We start from the raw sequence: 13,441 nt of genomic DNA, 5'->3' as shown, positions 1-13,441 counted from the left end.
AAAATACTTAGATTCACAGATTATAACATGGATTGGACATCCTCTTGTCCAACACCGCTTTCTTTTTCGGTATTATGTACGAAATTGCAAAATTTGCACAAAGGTTTCGGTTTTTTACACAAAAAACCCTAAGTTTCGAAAAGTGAAGAAATCTTTTAGATAATTTTGAAATCTTTTCCATACTATGATACTTTTTAGTTGAAGCAAGAAATTCAAGATTTCTTAACTAATACCGTAAAGAAAGGGGTGTTGGCCAAGAGGAAAAAATTTCAAAAGAAAACAAGGTTTTTTAGAAGCTCTAAACAAAGTGTTACCTCTTCCAGGAGGTTGCTCCAAAACCAAAACAAGTTAGTTGAATGGAGAATGAGAGAGATTTGATATCAAGTTGAATAGAGTTTTTCTCTCCCGTAAGAGGGCAAGTGTTTTTATGGTGTTTTTAGCATATTCAAGAGTGAAGCTTATATAGGGGATTTGCATCTTGAATTTCTCTATTTTTTCTTGGAGAAAATGAGGTAGTGGCCGATGGAGGTGGTGGTGTTTCGGTGGAAATGGAGAAGAGAGGACAAATGGGTATGGAGGTGTAAAATGATGAAGATGGAACAGTGTTATTTGGGATACTTAGCATGCTTGAGTATAGAATTAGTGTAAATCCTCACTCTTTGCCAAGTGTACAAGCATGCACATTTTCTTAATTTATTTTCTAATTAATAAAAACAGTAATTCTTCCTCTCTCACACACACAAAACCCAACACACACACACACACATATATATATATATATATATATATATATATATATATATATATATATATATATATATATATATATATATATATATATGTGTGTGTGTTATGCATGTATTTATGTATTATTATATGCATATATTAGTATTATATATATACTAATCATAAAAGCACTTACTAAAATTTCACACATAATTAATAAATTACTTTAATAATTTAGTGGTGTAGTTAAAATTCCTAACAATTCTTACGTAATTAATAAATTACTTTAATAATTTAGTGATGTAGTTAAAATTCCTAACAGTTCTACATTAATAATTAATCCTAGCAAATAGAGCACATCAAGCAATTAATTTAGTGATGTAGTTAAAATTCCTAACAATTCTTACGTAAGGATTTTTGGTTTGCGGAGATTTCATTTGGGATTATGGTTTCGAGAATGTGGGGTATCACAAAGATACTATATTATAAAACTTCTTTTCTCTCTAATTCTTGAATATTAATGGAGGTTGATTACTAAAAGCAGTGCTCCCTTTCCCGATAGTAGATCTATTAAAACGCTCTCTTCTCTCTACTACTTTGAAAACCCTAATCATCAGCCACCTTCTTCTTCGTCGGCATGCAACCAACGGATGTCCTCCATGTTAAGCATAGTAATAGTCCTTTCGCTATCGATGGCCAAACAAAACCCTCCTTCTCTTCCATGGTCGCATCGAAACGGTCGTCCCTCAGACCTCGCTTGGCCCCTGTCCCGATGGTTCGTAGACCTCATTTGGTTATTAAAAACGCTCCTGATATTTTGTTACCTCTGTGGAGATTGATCAACTCAATAAACCATGTGAGAATACTGTTAAGTATATATTTTTATACTTTATCGTACCTTTTTATTTGAGTTTTTTGTGTGATTTAACGATAATTGGTGCTTAAAAAGTTGATTTATTGTATTTTAGGTATAAATAGAAGAATTGGAAAAGTTTGGGGTCAAAACTGCAATTTTGAAGAAAATATGGGCCAAAAGTGAATTAATCAAAAATCTGAAGAAATTGGCACGGGACGGCCGTCCCAAATTTACACCTAAAAATGGGACGGCCGTGCCAAATGCAGAAATTGGGCAGAAGGTTTCGGCGATTCTCGCGCGGCCGTGCGAGAATTGCACTAATTTTCGCGCGGCCGTGCCAAATCACGCTGGAGACAATTTTGGACTTTTAAGCACACAAGAAAACCTAGAATCATCTACCAAGTTGGAACATCTATTTAAGCCCAAACCAAGCGCGAATCAAAAAACTTTGGACACAACCTTGGAGCGAGAGGAGCGAGAGAACGAAGAATCGAAGACGGAGAATTGACAAATCTTCATCACAATTCTTCTTTCACCTATCTTTTCTTAATCTATTTCGTTTTATATTTTTATTATGGTTTCCGTAGAGAACATCCGTAGCTAAGTTTTTAATCTAGGATTTTGTTGGAACCCTATGTGGGGATGGTGAACCCGTTTTCTTGAGATTATGCAATTATGATTTTATGATTATTTCTTCTACTTGATATGATTGTTAGTGCATGAACTTGATCAATTTATGTGCTTTATCTGTGATTATTGGGATTGACTCGACAAAGCTATTTCGATAATTAGACGGTAAGTAGAAGAACCTTCGAGTAGTTTTCACCGAATGAGTGTGTCAATTGCATGTGGTGTCGTAGACACACAGATATCACCTTAGGTAGCCATTTACGAGACTTGTTTGTTAATGCTTTATTCATAATTTGTTTGCATAGACATATAGTGAACCGTTTATGAATAATAGACTCATAATACACGCGACAGCGGGTTATGAGTAAATTAGTGTCTCGGGTTAATAATCATGAATCATGTATTTCATAATTGAGGGGTTTTGGGTGAGCAATTCTTGCATAGGGGGAAGATAAAATTCTAGGTCCGTTTTTATTGATATTTTCTCGTGTTTAATTGCTTTCATAATTAGTTTAATTGTTTAATTGATTTTATTTGACAACTTTGCGTAGGCTGGATAAAAATCATAATTGTTAGAATTTGGTACTTAGGATTAGATAATTTGAGTATTCACTGTGGGATCGACATCCAACTCTCACGAGTCCACTTTTACTACTTGTTTGCTTGCGATACGTGCACTTGCGTGTTAGGTATTTAGCCCCCAACAAATACTTTTTATGAAGTTCTCGTCTGGGCATCCTAGTCACCAAGAGATCCGTAATTATATTGAGGTTGAATGGAGACTAGATTCGGCTCAAGTTGTGGGTTTGCTGGATCCAAGGCACGTCACCATTTATATGGGACGTGTGAAGATACGAAGAAGGCCTTATCGTACAACTCTCACTCTATAAATAAAATCCTATACCGCCTCTTCATATGGCATCTTGATTTTGAAATTGGAAAAGATACCGCCTCTTCCTTATTTTAATTCGTCTCGCCTACAAAGAATTGGATCGTCGACGGGTACTGTGCTCCGAATTGATGATCAAACATTGGTACCCACAAATCCTATGTTCGCAAGAATGTACATTGAAATTGATGTATCAAAACCCTTACCATCACGGACATGGGTAGGAACCACGAAAGAAAATGGCTGGTGGTAGAAGATTGAATTAGAAGGGAACTATGCATATTGCACTAACTATGGTTTGTTGTGGCATATGATTGGGTTATGTAGAAAACTAAGAAATCCAAATTTGGATAATACCAATTCACCGAACTGTTGGATTACACAATAGCTTCAAGGAGCAAAATGTTCAAAAAATTATCTTAAACAGACCTACTGTTGTTACCCCTGTAGTCAATAGTCAATATGGCGGAAAACCAAGTGGACGATTTGGGGGATGGTGTGAGTGTAATACCCAAAGATGCTTCAATGCAGCACATCAAAGTAACATCGAAGAAAACAAAATTGACTCACAACAATGAGGCACCTATAGGGTCACAATCCCATACTCAGCCGATTTCTCCAAAAGCATCTAAGGAAATAGGTGTTTTGTATAGTTATAACCCAATAAATGTTGGAGTTAGGGGAACACATATCGGAGAACACGAATGCCTTGGGGAACTAAATGAAGGTTAAGCGGTTTCCAATTGATTTCATGTTTTGTAAGTCGATGACGCAGCACAGTGTAAGGAAGTCGATGACGCAGCACAGTTTACTAATTTTTAGTTTTACGAATACAATAGTAGGACTTAATCAAAATACAAAGACTCCCTCTTTGTTGAGGCCGTTCTTGTATACTACGCTGAATTATAAATCTTCAATTTGCAGCACGTCCTTTACTCCGCTCGGTTGAACTCCCTTCAACGCTAAATCCCTCAGTCGGCGGATGGATCTCCTCCCGATATCTGTTTAGGCCCCTCTCCCGAAGAACCGATATTCTTTTTGTATAGAAGAAGCAAACTTGTGATAATCCTTGAATCTTGGTGTCTTCACCACAAAGTCTTGAAGCTGATATATTTTCTATGAAAATCACGTATCACGATGGAGTAATAAAAACGAGAGAAAAAATATTTTCTCTCGAACTTCTCTCGATGGAAAAGTTGTAGGAGCAACAAAGAAAGGAAAAAAAATTTTATCTCAAAAAAGCACGCAACGGCAACAAGAAGAAGAGAAAATTTTTTCTCTCCAAAAAGACGCCAACAAAAACGAGCGTAAAGAAAATATCCTGTGTAAATTTTTCTCTCCAAGAAGGCGTGAAGCCTTATGCTGAGATTGCTCTCCTTTTATATTCTACGCCATAAGATCCCTATACAAGGAAAAGTTAGAGACCAAAATGTTACAAATACTCAAATCACGTAGGAAACTAAATCTTAGAGATATAGGAGATTTCTTTGCCAATAAATAATTCCCATATTTATTAAAACTCTAGCAATATATGACAATAAAATATAAAAAAGATAGTTATGCTTGTATAAAGATAATTTCCACTATTAATCAATTAATGATAAAATAAAGAATTAAAACACAAGGAAACTCCCCTTCTTATATTACGACATATCTAGACTTGTGGTACAAGTCTTTACACATTTCCTTGCAAAGTCAGAATCCAAAGGATTCTAACAATCACGATCATGTGCTGCTCTCGTATATATGCTCTCCTAAGTTTTTTGATTCACTGTATAACAAGGAAAACCAGAGTCCATTAGGGTTAGGAAACTTTTAAGAAGAATAATTTCTATTATAAATCAATTAATGACAAATTAAAAGAATTAAAAGCTACAGGGAGGACTCGATCTTCCCTTCTTTAGCTCACGGTATATGCAAACTTGTGGCACAAGTTTTATTAAATTCTCGTATAATTAGAATCAAGGGGATTCTAACACACTTCACTGTTAATGAGAGTACCCCTAATTTTTTTATTTTTTTTTTGTACTCCAAAAAAGGAAGAAAAACTCACATACCTTGCACGTTCAAGTGATTCCGGCAAGAATTGAAAGGAAATGATAACTTTAAGGCAGCGTTCGACAAGTTCAGGTAAAAACATATAAAAAACATTAGTATAAGGGGTAACGTGCAAAAATACACGATTGTTTGGGGGCAAAATGCCATTGGCCCTATCAATGATTGTTGGATGTGTTTAACAATTTGTTATCTATCTATCTATCTATTCTATACTATCTATAAAAGCATGAACGGGGTGGTGGTTTCTTCCCTTTTATATAGTGCCTATTATACCCCTATGTTACTCAATTATAACATTAAGTGACCTTAGTCAATTAAGTAATTAAAAAATTAAATAATAAATAAATCAAATTAGAATTATCATTCTCTATAAAGAAAACATTAAAGAAGTTCATTTAATTTAGTTTTTTAATTAATACGAAAAGTTTATTTACTAAAAATTAATCATCATAATTATAAATTATGTAGAACTTAATATTACGTATGGATTTCATGATTAAACTTGAAGCTTAACTAAATACAATTGTTATTTTGCACTTTTGAGTCAAATAAAAAATAAACCAAATAAAATCAAGATTAATTAGAAATTATAATCAAGATTCGGAGCTATTTCATTTTTGACTTTCTAGACAAATAAAAAATAAAAATATTTTAATACAAAATAGAATGTAATTTCATTTTTCATTCTTTTTAATATTCTTTTTAATAAAAGTAATTCATTACAAGATAGAATGTAGTTCCATTTTCTTTTGTTTGAATATATTAATTCAAAACATAATCAAGATTCAATGTTAGTTATATTTTTGTTTATTTCTCATATTTTGCGCTTGAATAATTAAAATTATTATTTATAACAATAATGTTATATGTTAGTATTTTTATCGCTCGGGTAAAACTAATTTACTCTATCGACAATTGTTATATATGTATGGTAACTTAAGAGAATACAGAAACAGAAAACATATGAAAATCATAAAATATTCGTAATTTATTATTCAATTTATTTTTATTTATGATATGGTACAAATTTATAACTTTAATAATACTTAATAATATTTAATTAATAAATTTAAATAGATATATTCGAGTGACATTTTCATATGAAATTTTGCTCCAAAAGATTAAATTACAGTGAGCTCGTAGGAAATTCACATGTCATAGCCCATAAATAAACGTATTTCATACGCTACAAGTGAAAAAAAAGGAGATCAAATAGTAATGCTGAAAGATTCTTTTAGAACTCTACGTGCGGATTTAAAATCTTTTAAATTAGAATTGATATTTAGGTCATTTTTCACATCTTCAAAATAATTTTGATTAAAGTCTTATTATGTTTTAATCTATTTAATTTTCATCACCTATGCCTTTTTTTTTCCCCAACATAACAATGTTCCACATGTTTTTGATATTTTGTAATATATTATGTAATTTTATGGAAAATTAGGATTTATTTAAATTATTTTGTACATTACAACTCAATCTAAATAAGAAGTTTTTGAAATTATATATTTTTTACTGCACTATGAAAAACATAAATTAAATTATGCTTTTAAATTCTTAATAAAAATAAAATAAATAAAAAATATGAAGTAAGAAATATAAAATATAAACAAGAATGATATTTGTTTTTCAAAGTTAAAATATCGTGTTGTATTCATTTTTTGGTTAAAGTATCGCAAGAATTTATGTGGGGTGCATGTTTCTATGAGATATATAATTTATAGTGAATTTTGCCAATTTTAAAATATTCGAGTTCGAAATGTCAATTAGTGTCAATTTTGAGATGCAAAACGCAATTCACTCGGCTATAAGGAAGAAATTGATGAATGATAGTGAGTTCCAATAAAACAAATGCAAAAAGAAATTAACTAAGAAGCAAGTAAATATCATTCAAAATTTTGATAGCAAAGATGATGAGCAGAAATTGTAATAATTGAAACGAAATGATAAAAAATAACAGTTTCATGAATATACATAATGAATATACATAGGTAAAACCGTATGAATATTTTTATATCTATTTTACTATTAATTAATAAATAATTTAAATAATATTATATACCAAATAATTATCAATGTCACCAAATATTTTTCTAATAACAATTTAACTATCAAATATAGATTAAAATAGAAAGAAAAATTAATATATCGCGTGCAACGCACGCACACCTTTCTAAAGTGCAAAAAAAATTTGTGAAAAAAATTAATGGCTAGAACCCGTCTTAGTCAAAGTCATACACTCCCTCCCTCTCGTTCGTGTCATTCACGTGCTATCTATGCGACTGCGTGTGCGATATGTTATGTGAAAAGACATAAATGCCCCTTAGAATCTCTCGGCTTTTCTGGTTCCATTTTAAACAAACAAAATAAAAGAAATAAATACTGAATATAAATAAATTAATTAAAAAAGAACAAAACAAAAAAAAAAAAAAAACGCCGCCGGCAATTAGTTTAGATCTTCTCCAATGTCGTCGCCAATTCGAGCTCCGGCCATCTCCGCTTGCCGAAGTCTCCAACCAATTGCAAAACCCACCGCAAACTCTTCTCCTGCACATGGCCTTTCCGCATTTTGCGGGGCGGGGGTGTTTTGCATTTAACTCATTTGATATAATACAGGCTACTAGATAGTAATTTAACTATTCTTTGACCGTGGTTTAATGTTTTAACAATTAATAAATACAACACTTACACAACCCCCTGCATTTTAGTACCACTTGTTTGTTATACTAAAATATTCCCATACTCATTCTAAAAGAAAATTTAAAAGAAAAAAAAAAAAAAAAAAAAAGAATAATTTCCATGATCTAGTAGTAAAAGGAATTGCAAATGGAAGCTTAGCATCATTGACATTGACATTGACAAAGCTCAAAGCTGTCATTCTAAATGTATCAGATACATTCTCACAACCTCTTTCACACAATTCATTGAGAAAATATGCGATGAAGTTTCCATCTCTGAATATCATTTTCGCCGTAGCTTCTTTCTTCTTGTTCGATCTTTCCTGTGTCGAATCCCAGCCATGGGATTATCCAACGGCAAACCTCTCGACTACTTGGATCAACAGTGTCTCCGCAAGTCACTCGGTCAGCTTCTCAGACAACTCAACCATCAGAGCAATCCTTCTCCGATCAGGAACTTTCGGCCCGAGATACGCCTGCGGATTCTTCTGCAACGGCACATGCGATACTTACCTCTTCGCCGTATTCATCGTCCAAACCAGCAGCGGTGGACGCATCACTATGCCGTCGATAGGGTTCCCGCAGGTCGTCTGGTCGGCCAACCGGAACAATCCGGTCAAAATCAATGCAACCCTGCAGCTCACGGCCGACGGCAACTTGGTCCTGAGAGATGCAGATGGCACATTGGCGTGGTCGACCAACACCGGTAAAATGTCCGTGCGCGGCTTAAACATGACGGAATCCGGAAACCTAGTTCTCTTCGATTCGAAAAACTCCGTTGTCTGGCAATCATTTGATCACCCAACCGATGTACTTGTCCCAGGTCAGATCTTAGTATCCGGTAAGAATCTGACCGCGAGTTCTTCGCCTACAAATTGGACAGACGCCGGCCTTTTTTCGCTGTCAATGACTACCACAGGCTTAGTTGCTTCTATCCAATCAAACCCTCCGCAGGTATACTACGAAAATTCGTTAAGTGGCACCAAACAGAATACAGAATTAAGTTATGCTAAGTTTCGAAATGGGAGTTTAGATTTATATTTAAATTCTGTCGAACCAACCGATCCCGATTTATCGATACCGATTCCCGATGCTAAGTCGGCTCAATTTATTAAATTCGGGTCCGACGGGCATCTGAGGGTGGTTGAGTGGGGACAACCATGGAAGGAAGTAGCTGATCTTCTTACAGGCTTTCTCGGTGTGTGTAACTATCCTATGGTTTGCGGTACGTACGGAGTTTGCTCGAACGGGCAATGTAGCTGCCCGAGATCGGGTACTAACGAAGTCTACTTTTCGCCGAGAAACAGTAGGCGCCCTGATCTCGGTTGTCTCGAAGTGAAACCACTCGGTACTAGTTGTAATAATGTTTCGGAAAATCACGGGTTTGTGGATTTGGAAGATGTGAACTACTTTGAGTTTGTGACGGATATTAGTAACACTAATATGGATACATGTAAAGAGGCTTGCTTGAAGAATTGTTCTTGCAGAGCTGCTATCTTTCGATATGGTTCTAATCCTTCTGGCGGGGACTGCTATTTGCCGTCACGCGTCTTTTCCTTGATGAATAACAATCGAGCGCTAACAAATTTAAATTCTTCGGTTTCTTTGAAAGTGCAGATTAATGCTCCTCCTGCTGTGAGTGCTCCCCCTACTGTGAGTACTCCCCCTGCAGTAGGTACAGTACCCCCTACTACAGATTCCAAGGGAAATAAAAAAAGCTCTGTTGGAGCTATACTTGGATCAATTGTTGGAGTTCTTTTTATATCGGTTGTTATCGGAAGTGCTTTTTTCGTTTACCGAAAAAGGAGAAAACCCGATGAAGTTGAGGAGGATTATTTAGATCATGTACCCGGGATGCCGACGAGATTTTCTTACGAACAGTTGGAAGCTGCAACGGAGAACTTCAACAAGAAACTCGGTGAGGGAGGATTCGGTTCGGTTTTCCAAGGGTTGTTGAAAGACGGTACGAAAATCGCGGTGAAAACGCTCGACGGAGTTGGACACATCAAGAAGTCGTTTCTAGCAGAGGTCGAGAGTATAGGGAGCATTCACCACGTCAACTTGGTGAGACTCATCGGATTTTGTGCCGATAAATCTCACAGGCTTCTCGTTTACGAGTACGTGGTTAACGGGTCATTGGAAAAATGGATATATACAGGAAGACAAGAGAAGAGTCTCGACTGGAAAACGAGGAGAAAAATCGTTCTTGATATAGCCAAGGGATTAGCCTATTTACACGAAGATTGCAGGCAAAAGATCATCCACTTAGACATAAAGCCTCAAAATATACTTTTAGACGAAAATTTCAATGCCAAGCTGGCAGATTTCGGGCTTTCGAAGCTAATCGATAGGGACCAAAGTCAAGTTATGACAACCATGAGAGGCACTCCGGGCTATCTTGCACCGGAGTGGCTGAGCGCGGTTATTACAGAGAAAGTGGATGTTTACAGCTTCGGGGTTGTGGTTTTGGAGATTGCGTGTGGTAGGAAAATATTCGAGCAATCTAAGCCCGAGGAAGAAAGGCATTTATTGAGTGCTTTCAAGAAAAAAGCAGAGGAAGGGCAGTGGCTTGATCTTGTGGAGAATTTCCATTGTGATGATGTGCAGTCGAACATGGAAGAATTGGTTGAGATGATGAAAATCGGGGCTTGGTGTGTACAAAACGATTACACGAAAAGGCCAGCTATGTCGATGGTGATGAAGGTTCTGGAAGGTGGTAAAGATGTTGATAAAGATATTGACTATAGTAACTTCTTAACTCCACCGCGGTATGTAATGAACGATATATCGGGAATCGACTCTGAAGATGCAACTCGTTTGCTTCCTTCGGTTCTATCGGGGCCAAGATGAAGTTTGGTGTTTTCGGGGAGTATGTTATTCTTTGATAATGTGAGACTTGTTTTTTCTCATTTGATTCGTTTGTTTGAGTGTGAGGAGTTCAATGATTTCGGGCCATTTGACTTTCCCTTTTTTACGTGTGGTGTGAAGTACAACAAAATTTGATCCGATATTGTTTGGATTTCTTGTGGATGTTGGATGACATAAATCCTCAACATTTTGTAATTATTTGATTTTATTTTACATCTTTCCACAGTATGAACAAATTTGTTGGTGTCGGTAATTGGGATAAAAATAGAATTTATTCTAAGTAATTTATTTTGGCTTTGCTTTATTTAAAAAAACAAAAAGCCACAATCTATCTATATCTATATATATTGTCCTATATTTTAGATTATATTATATTAAATTATATTATATTATTATACTACACTACTTATAAAAGTACTAATGTGATTTGTGAATTTTTCTTCTTTTTTACTGTACAATAATATCCATTTCAAAGATAATATGATTCATTCTAACAAATTAATCCGCTCAATTTTGTTGTTATTTGGAAGTTTGTAGAATATGATTCTTTAATTTATAAATTAATCTGTACGATTAATGTGAAAGATGAATGTTTAGTGACAATTAGTTAACATCAATTTCATTGATAAGATATTTGTATGGGTTAGTCATTAATATGTACGTTGGTAATATCCCAAACAATCGCAATATAACTCATAAAAAAAAGGGGGAAATTTGCTAGATACCCCTTATTTTGGACTTATGTAGGTGGAGATTCAAGCTATGCTGCACGGACACCTCTGGATGGTGAAGAATCCCTGTATCCGATACACGGACACTCGAAAACTTCCGGACACGGCTCGGACACTCGTGTCGAGCCGTGTCGTAATTAAGCTAAAAGTAGGACACCCATTTTCGAACTGTGTCTGCAATTTTAAAAAGTTTGGACACTTTTAAGTTTTAAAAGCCATCCCTAATAAAAATAACGTGAATCGCGATATGTTTTCTTCTCATAAAGCACGTCCCTCTCTTCTGTGAAAGTTCACCAAAATTCAAAAACCCTAGCTTTAATTTTATTGTTACTTAATTAAATATTGTTATAATTTATATTGAAATGTGCAAAGAAAAATAACAATTCGTAACAAAAAAAAAAAAGAATATATATATATATATATATATATATATATATATATACTAGCAAACAACACGTGCATTGCACGTGGAAATGTATGATTTGACTTATTATATAAATGTATAATTAAAAATATTAAAGTTAGATGTAATATTTAAAAGTAAATTAAAATTAAATAAAATCAAGTAAGTATAAAAATTAATGTTGTTATTATGTATCTATGAATGGTAAAATATAATTATTTTAAAAATTATTTGAAAAGAATATAAAATATAAAACAAAATAACTAATTTTTTTTTCTATATATTAGTTCATACATGCTCACATTATGTTTTCTCTGATTTTATTGTGATTGTTGAAACAATTTTCATTTTAATGAGTTTTTCTATATCAGTATTTTTTAAAACTATTAAGTTTTTATTTTCGTGTTACTTAAGTTATGGTCTCCCTGATCAAAATGTCGACACTTGAAATTTGAATATTAATGCCTTCAAAAAATTTGAATATTAATTTAATTATAGCTATTATCGTTTTTATTCATCTTTTTTTTTTTCAATTTTCTTCAAGGATACATCTTGTATTTGTCACAGCCTCACAGGTGTCAGAATAATATACTTTTATATTTAAAAAAAAAAAGAATGATATATCTTTATATTTACAACAATAATTTTCTTAAAGAAATTTACTTTAGAAATATTAAAATATTTGAGATTCTAATGTAGCAAGGTTTATTGATGAAAAATATTAGGGTAAATTACAAACACCCCCCTGAGGTATGGTCAAATTACAAAAACCCCCCTCTTGTTTGAATAATTACATCTACCCCCTCAACTATGATTTTTTCTTAGACCTCCACCTTTATGGTGCCAAATTCAACATAGTCATCTAGATTCCGTGAAATGTGCTCTAGTTTGTACTCTTTTTGTGTACAAAATACAGTTTCCGATGCACCACAAACTGATATATACAAGCTAAAAATCACATATTATGATCATCTTGCTTCATAATGTAGAGTTTGAATGGGATAAAACGGGTACAAAAGTGATAATATTCCATATAATCTCGAAGATTCCACTAAATTTGATGAGTTGAGGGGGTGGTTGTAATTATCCAAACAAGAGGGGTGTTTTTGTAATTTGACCATACCTCAGGGGGGTGTTTGTAATTTACCCAAAATATTATATTATCCAATAGCATGTAAATTAAGTATTTTCGACTTTCAAGATCGAAATCAATATCGCTAAATGAAGATATGAATTATAAAATAGTAATAATTAAAAAACAGGGAGGTAGAGACAACTAAATACAATTGGACATGCATATTTATTCAAGTATCTTGAGTTAGCCAATTCATATAAGACATGTTAATCACGTATAATAATATTCAATTTACTACTTATGGGTAATATAATCAGTGCATAATTCATAATTTTATTGTTACCTTGGTGTTATAATATCATCATCATATTATTTTTTGTTATTGTTGAAACTTTAAGTGAGATATGTTTTGTTACTGGAGTCATAATAGTTATCGATCTTCAATTTCACCAATAATTTTCTTACAAAGAAAAGATAATTCAGTAATTATAGTGACCATTGATGTTTTTTAAACTATATGTTTACCC

General features: G+C 33.6%; 1 protein-coding gene across 1 annotated transcript; it reads left to right on the top strand.

Moving 5' to 3' along the window:
* The first annotated feature begins 7,786 nt into the window (after positions 1-7,786).
* LOC105965064 (G-type lectin S-receptor-like serine/threonine-protein kinase SD2-5) lies at positions 7,787-10,941 on the top strand. Its single transcript, XM_012989570.2, has one exon. The coding sequence runs from the start codon at positions 8,099-8,101 to the stop codon at positions 10,685-10,687; it is 2,589 nt and encodes an 862-aa protein (XP_012845024.2). The 5' UTR covers positions 7,787-8,098; the 3' UTR covers positions 10,688-10,941.
* The last annotated feature ends 2,500 nt before the right edge of the window (positions 10,942-13,441 follow it).

The sequence above is a fragment of the Erythranthe guttata genome, chromosome 8 (assembly GCF_056151865.1).
Source record: "Erythranthe guttata isolate IM_541 chromosome 8, IM_541, whole genome shotgun sequence".
Taxonomy (NCBI): domain Eukaryota; kingdom Viridiplantae; phylum Streptophyta; class Magnoliopsida; order Lamiales; family Phrymaceae; genus Erythranthe; species Erythranthe guttata.
The sequence above is the reverse complement of the archived record's forward strand: the minus strand, read 5'-3'. Positions and strand labels throughout refer to the sequence as shown.

What these genes read in the sequence shown, in the direction of transcription:
- LOC105965064 (XM_012989570.2), top strand. Translation starts at nt 8,099, where the DNA reads ATGAAGTTTCCATCTCTGAATATCATTTTCGCCGTAGCTTCTTTCTTC.